The sequence below is a fragment of the Chiloscyllium punctatum genome, chromosome 37 (genome assembly GCF_047496795.1).
Source record: "Chiloscyllium punctatum isolate Juve2018m chromosome 37, sChiPun1.3, whole genome shotgun sequence".
Classification (NCBI taxonomy): Eukaryota; Metazoa; Chordata; class Chondrichthyes; order Orectolobiformes; family Hemiscylliidae; genus Chiloscyllium; species Chiloscyllium punctatum.
Genome location: NC_092775.1, coordinates 44,387,800 through 44,408,323, shown reverse-complemented (window position 1 = coordinate 44,408,323; position 20,524 = coordinate 44,387,800). Strand labels below are relative to the sequence as shown.

The window sequence follows — 20,524 nt, the reverse complement described above, 5'->3', positions numbered from 1 at the left end:
GTGTGAGCTTAAAGCTTTGCCAGTCGAAGATGTTGTCATCTGTCTTGAATTTAATGTTTACTTCTGTGTCATTATTTCTGGGTATGCGATGGAACATGGCTGAGAAATGTGTGGCAAACAGAGCGGGAGTTAAAGCTGTCTCCTACCTTGCCATTAAAAGATTAATTTCCACATTTCAACTTTAAATTGGTGTTTCCAACATTTAATAAGTAGGCCATTCAGCCCATCAAATCTGCTCCACCATTCAATGAGATCATGGCTGATTTGATAAGCCTCAACTCCATTTTCCTGACAACAATCGATCCCTTACTAATAGAAATGTGTTTGCCTCAACCTTGAATATAACAAACAACTCAGTCACTGTACTAAAGCATTCTGCAATCACTGTGCATTGAACTACTAATATTGGATATTAATTGTTTGCTAAGTGTATAAATCATTCACTTTTTTTGTTGTATCTTTCAATGTTTTTGATATTGAATAACCAGTTTAAATTGCTGTTCCTTGCTTATACCTTTCAACACTATGAAAGGAGTTTCAGTATGTAAAGAAAGTACAAACGAATGTGCTTCTTTTATGTAATTTCATCCTCAAACTAATAGCCCTACTTGTATTAGGAAGCCTGTTCAGCTAAGATGAATGGTGGTTTGCAAACAAGTTACTTTTTTGTTAGGATTTGAACGTTCATTTATTTTTCTCAATCATCTTAAGTCCATAAAATGTCAGACCATAAGTACGCCATTCAGCCCATCAAATCTGCTCCACCATTCAATGAGATCATGGCTGATTTGATATGCCTCAACTCCATTTTCCTGATGGCAGTCGATCCCTTACTAATAGAAATGTGTTTGCCTCAACGTTGAACATAACGAACAACCCAGTCACTGTGCTCTGGGAGAAGAAAGTCCTCCTCATCTCTGTTCTCAACGAGCAATCTGAGTTTGAGATTATGGTGTCTGCTCCTAGACTCACCCACAAAGGGAAAACAACCTTTCAGCACCCACCCTGTTAAGAATCTTGTCTGTTTCAATAAGGTCTCCTCATAGGAAAATCCCTCCATACCTAGGATAACTCTAGTCAACCTTCGCTTGCCTCCCTCCAATGCTAGTATATATTTCCTTAGATAAAGAGACCAAAACTAATAGTTGTATTCTACAGATTTATGCATTTAAATTATCACTGTACCCTGATGAAGGATCACTGAACCCAAAACATTCATTCTGCTTTCTCTCGACAGATGTTGCCAGACCTGCTGTGTTTCTCCAGAAATTCTGATTTTGTTTCAGATTTCTGGCATCTGGAGTTCTTTGAATCTAGAATACAATGATATAAAACATTCTAACTAGTGCCTCGGATAGTTTTAGCAAGACTTCCCAATATTTATACTCCATTCTCTTTGAAGTAAAGGCATTAATTCCTTTTGCCTTCTCCATTACCTGCTGAACTTGAATGCTAACATTTTGCAATCATGCACAAGGGCTTTCTACAGTCTTTCTCTATTTAAATAATATTCAGCTCTTCTGTTCTCCCTGCCGAAGTGCATAACTTGTCATTCTTCTACATGTGTTTCCATCATTTTTGTCCAGTTACTCAACCTGTCTATATCCCTCTGTAACGTTGTCATTCTCGCCACTTGCCTTCCCACTTGCTCTGTGTCATCTGCAAACTTGGCAATAGTATATTCATTTTCCTCATTGAAGTTAATGTAAATTGCAAAGAATGTGGCCTCACAGTACTGACCTCTGTGGGACTCCATGATTGTAGGTTGCCATTCTTAAATTGCATCCCATATCCCAATTCCCTGTCTTCTATTAGATAGCCAATGCCCTATCCATGCTAAAACACTACCCCAAAAACTACGTGTTCTTATTTTATTAAATAGATTCACGTGGTATCTTATTGAATGCCATTCGGAAATCCAAATATATTACATCTACTGCTTCCACTTTATCTATCCAGCTTGTTACTTCCATAAAAATTTCTAAAAGATTTGTCAGGTATGATTTTCTACTCCTGAAGCCATGCTGACTCTGCTTAATTATATTTTTGTGTTTCTAAATTCTCTTTGATAATAGACTCTAACATTTTACTAATGATAGGCGTTAAGATAAATAGCCTGTCATTGCTTTTCTTTTGTTCTCTCCCTTTTTGAATGAGTGTGTTACATTGGCAGTGTTCCGATCATCTGTTAAGAATTCATGAAAAGCTACTACCTATACATCCACTATCTCCGCTGCTACTTCCTTGAATATCCTAAGATGTAACCAATCAGGTCCTGGGACCAATCAACCTTTAACTCCATTTGCTTCCATAGTATTATTCTCCAGTACCAATCTTGAACCTTCTTCCTTAATTTAAATTGACAGGTTTACCTCAAAATTACAATTGTTGAATTATTTTATTTGTGCCCTTATCTGTATCTCCACCCTAAACACATGTAGCAATATTGACAGGAGAAATTACACTTCAATTAAGGAAGAAAACTATACAAAAAATGAACAAACAATAGTGGCATTGTCCCTTTCCTGACATTTAACTTTCAGATTTTAATATAATTGCTGGATATTTCATTGTGTACATTCAGATTATAAAAGTGTTATGTAATTGTTTAGATTATATTAATATATTTTCAGAACTGATGTAAAGGATACATATGCTTAGACTTAGATTTTTCCATATGTTACGACACGAGGAAAAACCATCTGCTAATTTAAACCAGCAACACAGAAAAGATTCACCACGTGCTATAATCTGTTAAAATTCAAGAGGCAAAAAACTATCCCAAAAGTCACTCTTTAAAGTAAAAGTTAACAACATTTTTTGAGTCTAACAGAGAATAATTAACTAACAACTATTTACAACTCTTTTCTCTAAATCTATCTTTTACCTTCCCCGTATAATAATGGTCCAATAAAAACAATCCCGATTATGATTTTTAAAAAAATTTACGTTTCAAAACCAGTCAGCTTGCCGAGTGTCCTCTGTAGATTTTCCCTCTGTCTTCTTTTCTTCTTCTTAAGGATTCTATTTTACAGGTTGCTGATAGGTAAAGGTACCTTCTGAGAGAGCTTTTCTGCAGGCAGCCTGTATTTGTTGGTCACTTGACAGTTCTCTTTGCTGCTCTGGATAACTGTTCAAAATGTCTGATATTTATACCTCAAAACATCAGATCGTTTCATTGATTTTAATATTGTTAAAATTCTAAATTCAAACTTGATTGGAGTTTGGTATCTTGGGGCATAATTTAAACTGATTAACCAAATTTGAATTTGTTTTTGTCTCCAGGCAAGCCGGCTACTCTAGATGTTCGACCAAATGTTACGTTGTTACCTTGTTCAGAACACTTTACTGTGTCAGGTAGTTCTGCTAGCTTTTCAACTCTCTTAAAGGTACAGTACACCTCTACACCTTCATAACACATAATTGTTAGTTACTGCTGTTTCACATATCATACATTCTTCCACTGCATTCACACTAAAACTCACCATTAAAAGATTCATTCAAGACTGCCCTCAACAGCCAGACACTGAGACCGTATCCACTGCAGTGGCCTTCCCTTCTCATCAGATGTTAAACTGTTTGGGTCTCCAACTGAGAAACAGGAAAGGGTAAGGTTCCAGAGGGACATGTACCTCTCTGTCTCCTTTGCTTCAACGAAAGCAATTCCTTTCCTATGGGAGTTTAGTGCTGCAGATTCTGTGACCTGGCTTAAACTAGTTTTTAAAATCATTATCTGGGACCAAACAATGTTCAAGGTAATCTTTTTAAGCACACATTGTTGGCCACACACAGTAATCATTTCATGCTAGCAGTCTGTGGGTCTCAGGGCTCTCTGAACTACTGTGATCCTTCTGTGTTAACCACATTTGAATTGCAGCTGCTTCAACTTTACTATGGAAGTTTGGAATTTAAAAATGACTGCCCCATCTGTGAATAATGTGTGAATGTGTTTTAGCTTTAAAGTTACATTGTCACTCTGACCCAGTAACTTGAATCTTTAAATCTAGGTCATGATTCTCAGCCCTGTAGCTTTATTGGATGATTTTAGATTAATCATCAAATCTCTCCAAACTTCTCAGTTTCCTTTTCTCCCCCTTTGGAATTCAAATCACTTAAATATATCTGTTTCTAAATCTGATTTAGCAACATCTGAAATTAAAATATATCAATTAATCTTGAGACTATGGTAAGAATCAGAATCCTGAATCCTAAAACTTTGCAGTATGTTTTTAACTCCAAGATCTGCCCAATCCAGTGCAAAGTCATTTCAAATACTCTGAATATTTTGAATTCCCTTTCATTCTAAATCCTGAGTCATATTTCAAACACAATAATATCACATACATGGAATGTGTCTTTTGTTCACACAAAAGAATAGCAGGTAATAAAACAGAAAATTCAGAAGAAACTCAGCAGGTCTGGAAGCATCTGTGTAGAGAGACAGCAAGAGAGTTAATGTTTTAGAATGAAGAAAAAGAAAATCTACAGCACAGGAACGGGCCATACAGCCCTGCAAGCCTGTGCCAATCAAAATCCACTGTCTAAACCTATCACCTAATTCCTAAGGATCTGTATCCCTCTGCTCCCCACCTACTCATGCATCTGTCCAGATGCACCTTAAATGAATCTACCGTGCCTGCCTCCACTACCTCTGCTGGCAACGCATTCCAGGCACATACCACCCTCTGTGTAAAGTATTTTCCACATGTACCCCCCTTAAACCTTTCTCCTCTCACCTTGAACACCATGACCTCTCATTACTGAATCCCTCATCCTGGGGCAAAGCTTATCTCCATCCACCCTGTCTAAACTCTTCATGATTTTGTAGACCTCAATAATCAGGTACCCCTCAATCTCCTTTTTTCTAATGAAAACAATCCTAAACTACTTCCATAGCTAGCACCTTCCATCCCAGGCAACATCCTTGTAAACCTTCTCTGCACCCTCTCCAAAGCGTCCACATCGTTTTGGTAATGTGGCGACCAGAACTGTACACAGTATTCTAATTGCAGCCCAACCAAAGCTTTGTACAATTTTAACATGACCTGCCAGCTCTTATACTCAACACCCTGTCCGATGAAGGCAAACATACCATATGCCTTTTTGACGACTCTATCCACCTGTGCAGCCACCTTCAGGGTACAATGGATCTGAATTCCAAATCTCTCTGCTCATCAACTTTGCCCAAGGCTCTTCCGTTTACAGTATAGTTCGCTGTAGAATTAGACCTTCCAAAATGCATCACCTCACATTTGCCTGGTTGGAACTCCATCTTCCACTTCTCTGCCCAACTCTCCAGTCCATCTATATCCTCCTGTATTCTTTGACAGCACCCTATGCCTTCTGCTACTCCACCAATCTTCGTGTCATCTGAAAACTTACTGATCAGACCAACAATGCCCTCTTCCAGATTGTTTATGTATATCACAAACAATAGTGGCCCCAGCACTGATCCTGTGGAACACCCCTAGTCTCCTTTCTCCATTTCAAGAAACTCCCTTCAACTATTGCTCTGTCTCCTGTTGCTCAACCAGTTCTTTATCCACCTAGCTAGAACACCCTGCACACTGTGACTTCACCTTCTCCATTAGACTACCATGGGGAATCTTATCAAATGCCTTGCTATAAAGTCCATGTATATGACATCCACAGCCCTTCCTTGATCTATCAACTTGGTCACTTCCTCAAAAAACTCTAATAAGTTGGTAAGGCATGATCTCCCCTGCACTAAACCATATTGTCTATCACTGATAAGCCCATTCTCTTGCAAATATAAATAGATCCTATTCCTCAGTACCTTCTCCAGCAACTTTCTCACCACTGACGTCAGGCTCACTGGTCTGTAGTTACCCGGCATATCCCTACTACCTATCTTGAACAGGGGGACAACATCAGCAACTCTCCAGTCCTCCGGCACTTTATCTGTGTTTAAGGATGCTACAAAGATATCTGTCAGAGTCCCAGCTATTTCCTCTCTTGCTTCCCTCAGCAACCTGGAATAGATCCCATCTGGTCCTGAGGATTTATCAACCTTAATATCCTATAGCCTACCCAATACATCCTCCCTCCTTATGTCAATGTGATTCAGAGTAAACACACTTCTATCTCTAATCTCAGCATTCATCATGTCCCTCTCCTCAGTGAACACTGATGCAAAGTAATCATTGAGAATCTCACCCATTTTCTCAGGTTCGACACACAATCTTCCTTCTTTCCGTATCCTTTAGTGGACGAACCCTTTCTCTAGTTATCCTCTTGCTTCTTATAAATGAATAAAAGGCCTTAGGATTCTCCTTAATTCTGCTCACCAAAGTTATTTCATTACGCCTTTTAGCCGCATGATTCCTAGTTTAAGATTGGTCCTACTCTCCCAATATTCCTCCAAGGCCTGTTCTGTTCTTAGCTGCCTGGACCTTATGTACGCTTCCCCTTTTCTCTTGGCTAGACGCACAATTTCTCCTGTCGTCCACAGTTCACAAATCTTGCCTTTCCTATTGCTTGTTTTAAGTCTGAAATAACACTATTTCAGAAAACATTGAGCATTTTCTGTTTTTATTCCAGCTTTACAGCATCTGCAGTATTTTGCTCTTCTAAGAAGAGCAGATGCATTCGGGGAAGGTAAATAACAATGAAATAGCAAACTGCTTTAAGATGATTACAAAACAGGCCACGTAATGCTAAACCATTTTTAAGCGATATAGACACTGGCTTGCAATCCACTCAATTCCAAAGGCTATTTGTCCAGTCTATCTCTTTCACTCAAGAATAGAACAAAGAAACTGTTTCAACACAGTATTAGAGATTCAGCAGCAGCTTTTCACAGTCAGTCTCTGGCAAATATTATGAACTTGTTGATATATGTTCCTACTTCTGAAATGCACAGCCCCTTAAACCCAAGTTTTCATCTCATTCCCCAGGTACCTTAAGCCCTTCTTCTTATCCTCTGTCAGGGCAGAGTGATTCCCCTCATGAAGGGTCGACAGCAACAATCTATTCTCTTCTCTCTCTTTAAAACTGTGGGTCTCCACCTTTTGATCAATCAGGAAAGTGGCCATAAAGCTCTTATCCTTGTGTCAGTTTCCCTATTCCTAAGACTAGATTTTCCAGTCTGTTGAAAGTGGATGGGACTACAGATTCCTTTTCTAACATTCCAATGCCTTTTTTTATCTGTCTTGGAGAGAGAGCTTTCTTTTTTCCCCCACTTGGTATCAACACACAATTGACACTCTCTTTTGCCATAACTTACCAGTAAAACTATCAATGATTCTGTTACATAATAAATGTCGTCCCTGGTAACATACTTAAAGACTGCAAATTCTGAGCCTTTCCTGCACAGCTTTGTTCCACCTCTGCTACAACCATATGTCTCTTGCCTTTTTTGCCTCTTTCCTTGATGTGTTTGCATAATAAAGCATCAGGAACTGCATTTTCCCAGACCACTGATCTGTTCTACATTTCTGCATCATCCTGTTCCTCATTCACCCTTTCCTGTCTGCAGGAGATTCTCTGTCCTGTCAACTCTGGCATCCCAATTATAATTCCAACTGGCTGTACCTTTCCTCCAACTGCTTAAACTTTGTTTGATAAGACTGCTTTCACTTTCTGTTTCTATGGATTATCTACTGTTCTGTTTCATGGAGAGGATTGTCCAAAGTCTCCACAATCTGGATCCAACCTAGAAACAAAAATAGAAACTGCTGGAGAAGCTCAGCAGGGCTGGCAGCATCTGTGGAGAACACTTGAGAAGAGTCACTCAATCCAAAACATTAACTCTGATTTCTCTCCACAGATGTTGCCAGACCTGCTGAGCTTTTCCAACAATTTCTATTTTTGTCTCTGATTTACTGCATCCTCAGTTCTTTCTGTTTTTATTTAGTATCCAACCTAGAATGCTTCTACCACCAAACGAAGTAAGCAATGCTTTCTCATCACACAATCTCTCATTTTTTTAATATAATTGTCTAGTTGCTGCTTTTAACTTGCATAAAGTTAATACAACTTTGCTCAGACACACTTCACATCCATTCATGTTTACTAGCATCTAACACTGAGACTAAACACTAACATTGACACACCACATGGACACATTTTCCTTTTTTTTGTCTTTTTCACAGCACTCTAGACTCGGTGGTACTCCCAAGGTAACTTCTAACCTTTCCCTCACCTCTGTTTCTTTATCCCAGCAGATATTTTTGTGCATCCAATAGTTTCCCAGGATTCTAACCCTTTTGTTCCAGAATTTTGTTCTGTTATTCAAGCAAAATTTAGTTTATCCTCTGACAGGCTTCCAACTAAATGTATTGTTTCCAAACATTAAAGACTTTCCAGACAATAAAAATGTCAATAATCTCAGCAACCACCGCCATGTGTGACTTCTTATTTCCACGGCTGTTTACCGGTCCTGTTTTGTAGTGATTCTGCCTTTCTCACACAATGGCTCTTGATCCACCTTTGGAGGTGCTGATTTAACAGAATCTACATAGTTGTTTTGGACACAGCATGCTCTCCTTTTTCTTCTTCCATGCTACCATCTCCAACTTCGATCTAATTGGTAGTTCATCTGGTTGCAAGACCAACACCCTGCCTATAGTGATGGATAAAGTTACTCCCATTCTTGGTATGTCTGATCATCCAACCTCCCGGCAATCAATAGCCCACCCTGTTTGCAATTCCAATTATCATAAAGCTTCAAATGGGACTCAAAATGGAGAAGGTTGCAGGTTCAAATAAGGCAAAGGTTTTATTTTGGCCTATGCATCTGGAGATAAAGCTTGATAGAAATTGTACAACAAATGAAAGTTTGTGTACCATTTGTCCCATGACCATAAACCATACAAGAGGATCACTGTGTCGACGTCTCTTTAAAAGCTTGGACCAGTCACAATTGTGATAAATACTTTCCATTGTAAGGCTAGTCAAGCTTGTGCTATGTAACAAGTATATCTCCTATATTCCCTATGTTCTCATCTTAGTTCCAGGGTATCTCTGCAGGAGTTCTTCAGGGTGGTGTCCTAGACCCAACCATCTTCAGCTGCTTCATTAATGACCTTCCCTCCAGTAGTTAAAGATTGGGATGTTCACTGATAGTTCCACAGTGTTCAGCAAAACTCACGACACGTCAGATACTAGAGCAGTCCCTGTCCAAATGTAGCAAGACCTGGAGAATATCTAGGTTAGGGATGCATAATGAATGCTGGCCCGGGCAGCAATACCCATATACCCTGAATGAATGTGTATTTCTGAATTAAACGTCCACTCAATATGCTTTATTTTAATCCTAAAAGCCTTAACCAAGCCTTAAATACTAACCTCCCAGTGCGCTATGTATCTATGTGCCCTTCTATGTCTATCCAGTTATTCAGATAGTTTCTGTACTACTGGCTCTCATGACCGACAACAAATGGACTGAAGTGGTTCACGAAGGCAGCTCACCACCACCTTTTCAAGGGCATCAAGGGATCACCTCATCAGCAAACGATTGAAAGAAAGCCTTCCCACCATTCCACTGTCAGTCCCCCCAGTGATGCCTGACATCCTTCGAGCCCAGTCTGTTGCTGCCACATAAGGTGTGATGTTCAAACCTGTGGTGTGAAGGATCAAAGCTGTTCCAGAAAGTCCTGCAAGGCCACCTGCAGTGTCCCCTAGTGGATTTCAGAAGTTTTCCACCAGCCATTCTGCAGCTACTGTGGTTACACAAGTCCACGACTTTTAGCACCTCTGGACTCTCAATACAGACATCAATATTGCTACAAAGCCCAATTTTACTGTCCGTGTTAAATAATAACAGTGCAACATTGAATAATGTCACATCAAGGACAAACGGTAAAAGATTAACAGCAAAGGTGCTTTATCTGAATGTATAAGTGTTCATAGCAAGTTTAATTAGCACAAATGGTGATAAATAGTTTTGATCTGATATCCATTCCGGAGATGTGATTGCTTTGTGATCAAAGCTGAAAACTAAATATTCCAAGCTACTTTATTTTTAACATGTATAAATAAAGTGGATAGAAAGGGGTGGAGGTAGCCTTCATGAAGAAAGTCATGAGTGAGGATTTTGGCTCAGATCAGAAACAGTATGGATGAAGAAAAAAAGTCAGAAGGTGTCGTCTATAGGCCACCTACTGCTGAGGAGAGAAGTGGTCTATGTAACAAAAGCAGTGCAATAATTGTCAGCACATCTTCTCTTCATAAAATCTGAACAAACCAAAGTGGCAAAAGTCATTTGGAGGATAGATTCTCCTTTAGGCTATTGACTCTTTGTCCAGAATTTTCAAGAGCTTCTCAGTGAATGATATAGTACCATTTTTGTTAATATCATGTCATTCACATGCAACTTTTTCCACCCAGGATGGTTTGTATGTGGAATGAACTGCCTGAGGAAGTGGTCAATGCAAATACAGTTAGATCATTTAAAAGACATTTGGATAAGTTCATGAATGGAAAGATTTAGAAGGATATGGGCCAATCATAGGCAAGTGGGACTAATTACAGTTTGGGAAACATGACCGACATGGACAAGTTGGACTGAAGGATCTGTTTCAATGCTCTATGTTTCAGTACTCTATGACTCTATAATTCAGTTGAAGTGAACTTCCTATATTTATTATAGTAATGTATCAACAGAAGACAGGAGCTAACTCACACAAGTAGTGGAGTAAATTTGTGTTGCTTTTCGGCTGTTTATCTTCTGTGTAGACAGTTGAGATGTGCAGGAGAATTTGTGCATAAGTTCCTTTAAGTCCCAGAAAACAGCATAATTTGGGTATACTATAAATGAGAAAACTTTGATGCTTTTTCTCAGAATTTAGGAATAAGGGTCTCTTGTAATTTATCAATTTTTACAGAGCTCTCCAAAAGTGTACTGATGTTTACAATGTTTGTGAGATAATGAATCAGCTTTCCAGGAAATGTTCTCAGAATGTATCTTCATTTTTTTAAGGATTTCCTCAAATCATGACAATATACGCAATAGCTTCCTAACAAAGTTCCTAGGAATGTTTTACACTTTGCAAGTGGATCCACATGAGTATTCCCATATTTACAATGGGGTCTTATGATTTCTTTGTTTATAAGAGGTACCTTCAAATTTCTCAGTATTTAACTGATTTATGGGAGGCATCGGTACTTACGAAAATTGTTGGGAATGTGACATGATCTACAAAGGTTTTTGACAACAGGTCAGTGCTTGGGGGAGTCACCAGTCGTTTATTAATATCTGCAGATAGGATTATACCAATATTTACAACGTTCTCTGCATAGAAAATTAGAGTGTGAGTATCACTGATTCACATGAGATAATAGGTTGAATTTAAATGCTCTCGCCCATTGCGAGTCTGATAGTGGGTTGTATTTAGTCAGATAATAGTGTGTAAAATGGAGGCCTCACCATCTTATGCCTCCTCTCTTGTTTAAGAAGGCTCGCCCCACTGTCAATTGGGGCCATTAACTGGGGAATTAATATCTCCTTGAAGGCTTCATTTTGATGCTGCTGGTATTAACCTTGCTACAAGAGGCACACTACTCTTGGAGCATAACAAACAAACCTGTGCAATTACCTGTGGGCTCCCTCATTCAAAGACACCAAACATTGAGAAGGGTGGTGCCTACTGAGAGTGACTTGTGCTGCAGACACCCTCTTAAGACAACAATCTCTTCTCCAGCCTCCATTTACAGATGGCTTGAGAAGCAGCCATGATACCAGGCCTGAAATGGGTATTGTAGCAGCAGATTTTTATTTAATTTTTTCTTTCATGGAATGAAAATATAACAGAAAATGCCTGCATTTGTTGCCCTTCCCTAATTGATCTTGAACAAAGAGGCTTAGAAAGTAGTCACAGAGCATAGTTAAGAATCATCCATATTGTTGTGAATCTGGAGGCATTAGCAGGACAGACCAAGTAAGGATGGCAGGTTTACTCCCATAAAGGATATTAGAAAGGGTTTTGCAATAATGGCGGATAGTTATTTTGATCACCATGATTGAGATTATAAATTGAATTTAAATTCCAACAGCTGCAGTGGAGGCATTTGAACCCTGCCATCAGTATTATCATGGGTCTCTGGAATGCTAGTTTAATGGTATTTTACCATGGATCAGAGAAAGGCCATGTTTAATCTTCCAAGAATGTGAAAAAACTGGCTGATCCTTTTTTATGAGTAACAATAGAAACATGCAAAAAATGTTTGAGAGAGTGAAGAATGAAAGGTGTTTCTCTCTTCCATCTATTAACTTTTTTAATGTGAAATAAACTTTAGCAGAGCAATCCAATTCATTGTTATATCTTGATATATATCAATAAGAGGAATTCTCCCCTTCCCAAATACTGGGAGTAAATGGAATTTTAATATGCATCTCGTTGTGCTATGCATGACATGAAGGTACTAAGGTTACCAAAGGGAAGCATTGTATTTATAGAATGTCTTGTCATGTCTGTAAAAAAAAAACTTATTGAGGTGCTTTGAAATGAAGTCAAACTTGTTCTTTAACAGATTGTAACAGCATATTTATGCACAAATTGAGGCAAGTGACAAGTTAAAACATTGGTTTAGCTCCGGCAAGATTTTTTTTCTACAATTCTGGGCATCACAATTTAGGAAGGATGAGAAGGCAGAAAAGATTCATGAAAATAAGTCCAGGGATGACAAACTTCAGTCACATGGATTGGAAAAGCTTGTCTGTTCTCCTCAGGGGAAAAAGAATTAAAAGGAAATATGATAACATCAGAGGGGCCTCAGCAGAGTAGACCAGGGGAATTGTTTGTGTTGCAAGATCAAGACTTGAGGGCACTGATTTAAGTTCACTGGCTAAAGGATTAATGGAGACCTGAAGAAAACCGTTTATTTTAATGCAGTAAGTGGTGAGAGTCTGGAACACACAGTATTGTGAAGGTAGATTCAATTATAGATTCAAAGAAGAATTGAACATTTATCTTAAGAAAAAAACTTATGTGACTAAAGGGAAAAAGCAAGACTTTGAGACCAGATGAGAGAGCTTTTGCAGAGAGCTGGTATGGATATAATAGACAGAATGACTTCCTGCAATACTGTAAGCAAAAATTAAATTGTTGGCTTAGGTCAAGTTTTGGATTTTTTTCTAAATGCTATGGACATCAAAATTAGCAGGCAGGACCCCAGCTTTACATTACTTTCAAAAGACAGCATCTTAAACAATCCAGTACTCCTCAGTATTAACAGCTTAGCTCAATATCGGGAGTAGGATTTAAACCCATGACCTACTGGCTCAGAGACAAAGGGTAGAATTGTCATTCTTGATTACAATAATGGGCAGAAGTGCAGGCCAGGAGCTCAGAAAGGCTATTGGACGCCCTCTCAGTGAAATTTTGGAATAGGCAGCCCAATTAAGTGGCCACTGTTCAGCACCCCACACCATTCAGAATGGTGAATAAGCTCCTGAACTTGGAGTGCTAATAAGGCATCATCCAGCACTGTAATATTGACAACACGACTTTCCAGCTGGGCCCTGCTGAGATCTTCCATACTCAGTCACCAGCCACAAGTCATGTATGTAAGAAAAGTACAAAGTTAGGGCTGTCAAACAGGAGGTGCAAAGACCACTATCCCGGTACGGGCAAAATTACGACATCTTCTACACTCTTCTCTCCAAAAGTGTCCAGTTAAGGTTTAACAAATGGCTTCCAGCATGGCATTAGCTGAAAGAGCTAAAATATTACTTGGCAGAAGTGATGAAGGAGAAGGTGACCCTCAGACAAAGAGTCATAGAGGTGTACAGCATGGAAACAGACCCTTAGGTCCAATTTGTCCATGCAGACTAGATCTATTAAATTGATCTAGTCCCATTTGTCAGCATTTGATCAATATCCCTTTTAACCCTGCATCTGACAAGAATGTTGCCATAGGGCTGCTACAGGTCATTAAGGAGGCACATTTGGGACTATAATATGAGAAAAGGCCCTACAGAGAAAAAGCCTTCATGAAACTCGATGAAAGGTGATACTTCAGTTTATTATAAATAGAATCAGCACCCCCATTTTTATTAATGTGTTCAATGGCCTGCAGTTGTGTCGGAATCTAATTGGGGACAATGGCTGACAGAGGAGAAAAATTGAAATGGCAGGATCTTGGGTAACTGTTGTGTGTCAATTGATTAGAAATTTGAAGAAGTCCCTGACAAATGGTAAAATACTAGCCCCATTAAAAAAAAAGTCCATTATTGGGCGCTTGGAGGCATGTGTCAGTCCTTGTTAGGTTACAGCCTGATCTTCATATGGAAGAAGACCTTCCTCACACTTCAGCTATTGAGCACAAAGCTGCCTCCACAAGTTACATGGATCAACATGCTCCACGTTATCCATCTGTTAGTCCTCGGGGAGCAGTGCAATGTCCGTACCTGGCACAGATTGAATGCTTTTCCTGTTGTTTTGGTTTGTGCATCATAATCTAACTTTTTGCTTCCTCATAAACTGAATAAACTAATTCACAATCACTTAAGCTCTTGACAGCCTCTTTAGGGTGGTCCTGATACTTTGAACTTTCATGGCTGAAAAGCTTGAACTGAATTGAATTGAATTTATTGTCACATGGACCAAGGCACAGTGAAAAACTTTGTCCTGCGAGCAATACAGGCAGATCACATAGTTAAATTGCATAGATAAGTAAATAATAGGTAAATAGTGGCAAAAACAAAAACATAGGTACAGGAGTTACCTCAAATTGTCCAGACTGATACTTAACCCTTGACTATCAACACAGAAATAGATTACTGTATTGGTGTAATGGCATGTTTTATGCATTCATGAGAAATGGGTTTCACTGGTTACGCCAACAAGGGAAACTGCTGTTTTCTTTTGGGAGCTTGCTGCATCACAACAGTGAGTACCACTTCAAGAGCACCTCACTGGTTGTAAAATGTTCTGGGACAGCTGTGTTCATGAATGATACTATATTAATGCAAATATTTCTATCTTTGCTGAAAGAATTGTTGTTCCTCCCAAGGAAACAGATTCTATCAACAGCTGCTGCACCCAAAATTCTGAACCTTCACATCCAACACTCTCAGTAGGGTATGTATATAAGAGTAGCTTTATTGTGTACAAATGAGCTGAACTTGTCAAGTAACATACAATTGCCCCAGTCTTTTGAATTACAGTGTCAGTCTCATTACCGAATATAGACTAAAATAATATTCACAACTTTTCAGTAAAAATATAAACATACTTCATTACATTTTAGAATTGGACAAGACTGAAATTTCTGCCTCTTGCTGTTCAAACTTAGTTTATTTTAAGGCAATCAATACAATGTGGTATGTTGAGATTGTATATTATTATGTTAAATAGTTCCTGAGAATCTGTAAGCAAGACATTTGTTTACAAAGACCTGATGCTCTGCCAACTTAACAAGGGAAAGTAGAGAGTACCTACTGGCTTTCTTCATTGGAATTTATGAAGAATATGAGTGGGCCATGCAATGTCAATACAAGTTTACAAAATGCGATAAGAACAATGTTCTACAAATAAACATCGCCACCTTCCTACAATTTATCATTTTTTGATCAATTCCATATTTTAAAGACAGAGATCACCAATACTGCCTTTTCTTCACTACTATGGCAACTTGCATTTTTGCAATACTTCTAACATACTAATACATCACAAGGTGTTTCACCAGAGCATTGTTGCTACAGTCAGACATTTTTTGAGCTGGTTCAAGCTTCACTTTGTTTTCTTCAGAGTTTGACTGTGAACTTTTTCCTTGGCCCTATTCTGTAAGTATGTGAATCACTTTCATAAGGAATGGTAACCTTCTGGGGCTTTGCTGAACTCCCACTGTTTTCAGCAAGCTGGTTATGCTACCATCACTGTTACCTTGGGCAGTTTGATCGAATGCTTCACCAGGAAGTGGCGGGTGGGTTCACTTAGGAACAATGGAACTTCCACCTCTCAGCAAGAGGAAGCTCTCCCCTTTAGAGTTGCTGGCCAATCAAATTGGTTGGTAGATGCAAGAGCTTGGTAATGAGTGGCATTGGGAGTGCAAACAGTCTCAGAGAGATGGCTCAATGGATCCTTAGAGAGGTATGTTGGGGTTATTGTGTGGGAATGTTTGGCCAACTTCAGGAGTATTGATTGGATGGGTTTTAGAGAAACAAGGTTAAGGAGGAAGGGTAGGTAGTATCTTTAGAGGGTATCCTGACACATGAAGCCACCCATTCCAAACCCCATCACACCCCACCACAATGACCATTCAAGATTCAAGAACAGCTGCTTCCCTGCTGTTATCAGACTAAAGAATGGACCTCTCATTTTAGACTTGATTTTCATCTACACCTTCTCTGTAGCTTTAACACCATATTCTAAATTATTTTACCCGGTTGTACTTACGTATGATATGATTCGTCTGGATAGGCTGCAAAACAATGTTTTTCACTATATCTTGGTACATGTGACAATAATAAGTAAAATCAAATATCTCTTTCCTTTCTGTCCCTTTTCTATAAAATCAGGTTGTCCACTCCTGCCTCATTACTCAGGTTGCTAAGTCTACCTGGACCTATTACTGGAGATGTTAGCAGTTAATCAATCATCCCACTCATACAAATTGTTTTTCATTCACTTTGTGCAGTATCTTTATAACTGGCAAATGAAAGCATTGAAAGAAATTGAAAAGTAAAACAAGGTTGTGTTCCATATGGTTGTTTTCTCTCCTAGCAGTGTTCCAGGCTGTTCAATTCTTGGAGATCCCAGGTCAATCCTGGAGGGGTGGCAACTCGACTGATCATTTCAATTATCTTATGGCAGAGGCAGTGTATTCGTCAGGTCAATAGGGTTGTTAATAAGCTGAACTGACCATCAATTAATCACTTAATGTAAACTGATCATTTCAGTACCCACCCAGCTTTCATATTATAAAGGCTGGAGGGCAAAGTGTCTCAGCACAGAAAAAGGCCATTTGGCCCATTGAGTCTGCACCAATCAAACGTAAGCACCTTCCATATTACGGAGGAGGAGCTGCTGATGTCTTAAAACGCATAAAAGTGGATAAATCCCCAGTACCTGATCAGGTGTACCCTAGAACTCTGTGGGAAACTAGGGACGTGATTGCTGGGACCCTTGCTGAGATATTTGTATCATCGATAGTCACAGCTGAGGTGCTGGAAAACTGGAGGTTGGCAAACATGCTACTTAAAAAAAGGTGGTAAGTAAAAGCCAGGGAACTATAGATCAGTGACCCTGACATCAGTGGTGGGCAAGTTGTTGGAGGGAAGTTGGAGGGAATCCTGAGGGACAGGATTTACATGTATTTGGAAAGGCAAGGACTGATTAGGGATAGTCAACATGGCTTTGTGCATGGGAAATCATGTCTCACAAACTTTATTGAGTTCTTTGAAGAAGTAACAAAGAGGATTGATGAGGGCACAGCAGTGGACGTGATCATATGGACTTCAATAAGGTGTTCAACAAGTTTCCTTCCCCATGGGAGACTGACTAGCAAGGTTAGATCTCATGTAACACAGGGAGAACTAGCCATTTGGATGCAGAACTGGCTCAAAAGTAGAAGACCGAGGGTGGTGGTGGAGTGTTGCTTTTCAGACGAGAGGACTGTGACCAGTGGTGTGCCACAAGGATCGGTGCTGGGTCCACTACCTTTTGTCATTTATATGAATGACTTAGATGTGAACTTAGAAGGTATAGTTAGTAAGTTTACAGATGACACCAAAATTGGAGGTGTAGTAGACAGTGAAGAAGGTTACCTCAGAGTACAACAGCATCTTGATCAGATGGGCCAATAGGCTGACTGGCAGATGGAGTTTAATTTAGATAAATGTAAGGTGCTGCATTTTGGAAAGAAAAATCAGGGCAGGACTTATACACTTAATGGTAAGGTCCTGGTGAGTGCTGCTGAACAAAAAGACCTTGGAGTACAGGTTCATAGTTCCGTGAAAGTGGAGTTGTAGGTAGATAGGATAGTGAAGGAGGTATTTGATATGCTTTCCTTTATTGGACAGAGCATTGGGTATAGGAGTCGAGTGGTCATGTTGTGGCTGTACAGGACGTCGGTTAGGCCACTTTTGGAATATTGCATGCAATTCTGGTCTCCTTCCTATCGGAAAGATGTTGTAAAACTTGAAAGGGTTCAGAAAAGATTTACAAGGATGTTGCCAGGGTTGGAGGATTTGAGCTGTAAAGAGAGAGGCTGATTAGGCTGGGACTGTTTTCCCTGGAGCTTCAGAGGCAGAGAGATGACCTTACAGAGGTTTATAAAATCATGAGGGGCATGGATAGGGTAAATAGACAAGGTCTTATCCTGGGGTGGTGTAGTCCAGAACTAGAAGCCCATAGGTTTATGGTGAGAGGGGGAAAAATTTGAAAGGGACCTAAGGGGCAACTTTTTCACGCAGAGGGTGGTGCTTGTATGGAATGAGCTGCCAGAGGAAATGGTGGAGGCTGGTACAATTACAACAACGAAAAAGCATCTGGATGGGTATATGAATAGCAAGGGTTTAGAGGGATAATGGCCAAGTGCTGGCAAATGGCAATAAATTAGATTAGGATATTTGGTCAGCATGGACGAGTTGGACCGAAAGGTCTGTTTCCATGCTGTGCATCTCTTTGACTCTACTATTCTATTTCAAAGTGGTGGGCTATCCTGCTCGAGTTGGTTTACGGGCCTCCAACTGTTGAAAACCCACCCGGCAGGGCTACAGAAAGGCCAAGCGAGATGAGCACATTCATACTGCACAGAGAAATAAATCTGCATTCTCCTTGTCTTCATGGTTGTGTCCCATCATATGATAAAATCACTTGCTGGATAATTTGGAATTTGACAGATAACATTTCTGTGGAACACTGAGATGTTTTACTACATTACAGATGCTGCATCAGTGCATGTTGTTATTGATCTATATACAATGCAACCCTGCATACATTTAGACACTCCTGTTGCAAAATATAAATATTTTTCCGCACCTACTTCTAAACAAAGTAGTTTAAAATTATGATATTGGGGTTGCTCAAAATAACCAAAATATAAAAAGATAAGGGAGCAGCCAGGAGTATAAGATTAGATTAGATGATTTACATGGAGAAGAACATCAAAATCTTAATGGGCCTTATGCCTGTTTCTGTGCTTTAAGATTCTATCATTCAGTGGTAACTGTTGTCAGGAAATATGATGTCCAGTAATCACACGTTTAATGAAATATTGGCTGGTTTATGAACTTTGCTCTCTATATATGTATAACATACAATATACTGTGCACCCTAGTCAAAGAGTGTAGCACTGGAAAAGCACAGCAGGTCAGGCAGCATCTGAGGAGCAGGAGAATTGATGTTTCGGGCATAAGCCCTTCATCGGGAATGCTGATAAAGGGTTTATGCCCGAAATGACGATTCTCCTGCTCCTCACATGCTACCTGACTTGCGTCCTTTTCCAGTGCTACACCTTTTGACTCTAATCTCCAGCATCTGCAGTCCTCATTTCTCCTCTCCTGTACACCCTCCTTATTAATGTTAAAACCTTTCCCATAACATTGATTTCAGAGAGACAATAATGTTATAAAGTGACATATCATCCAACACACCATAAACAATACCACAGGGAACTTGCTAGTAGTTTGTAATAAAAGGTGATTTTATTTTTGAATCAGGTGGTACTTTGGAAGCCTATCAAGAGCCAATGCAGAAAAATTGCTGCAATCTGCAGAAAATCAAAATGGAACTTTCCTGGTTCGTAGAAGTGAGACTACTAACAGTGATTTTTCAATATCAGGTATGCAAAACATGGTCAAGTGTAAATCAAAGCTTTGATAAAAATTAACTTGTAATTAGTGGTTTACTGGGTTATTGCCGATGTGCGTTGGTATTCACCTTTGGAAACCAGCTTACACTTTTGCGGGATTTCCAATCCTAACAGCACTATGGGTATGTTGATCCGCTATGGACTGTAACAGTTTAAAAAGACAAATAGAGATACACAATAAATGGTGCCCTATCCAGGATTAGCCATGTCCCAAAAACAATTTCTTTTTAAGTCTCTGATTTGATCCAGCTAATGACAGAAACTATCAGCCAGAATTCTGATTTCTGACTGCTGGGAGCTGACCCCTGCTGGAATGAGAATTTGTTTTACATTACAGCCGAGTTGGTGTCTTGTTATAAAGTTGCTTTATTGAATGACAAAGTCTGCATGCTAATTTATAATCCATGGAGCCTTCACATGGTGCATGTCTGTAAAATAACGGCACCTCAAACTCTGTTAACTATTGCAGAAATGTTAGAAAAGATCTTCATTGTGCTATCAGAGGTGACAAATTCTCATCTCGTACAGCAGCATCTGTGCGGTTGACTCCAATACTTAGTGTCAATTCACTGGTTTTCAATTTGATTTCAGGCAAAATCAGGCGGTTGAAAAGCATATGGGGAATGGAAACAGACACTTGTGTGCATCCTAAAAATGTTTTCTGAACCCTTTCAAGTTTCACAAATCCTTCCAACAGGAAGGAGACCAGAATTGCATGCAATATTCCAACAGTGGCCTAACCAAC

The 20,524-nt window shown here is 39.4% G+C and overlaps 1 protein-coding gene across 1 annotated transcript in view; it reads left to right on the top strand.

Moving 5' to 3' along the window:
- LOC140463061 (tyrosine-protein kinase Srms-like) overlaps positions 1 to 20,524 on the top strand; it is a 70,807-nt gene that overhangs the window by 8,144 nt on the left and 42,139 nt on the right. The window contains exon 2 of the mRNA XM_072556719.1: positions 19,628 to 19,749. Within this exon, the coding sequence (XP_072412820.1) occupies positions 19,628 to 19,749 (122 nt within the window). The remainder of the gene's footprint in view (positions 1 to 19,627; positions 19,750 to 20,524) is intronic.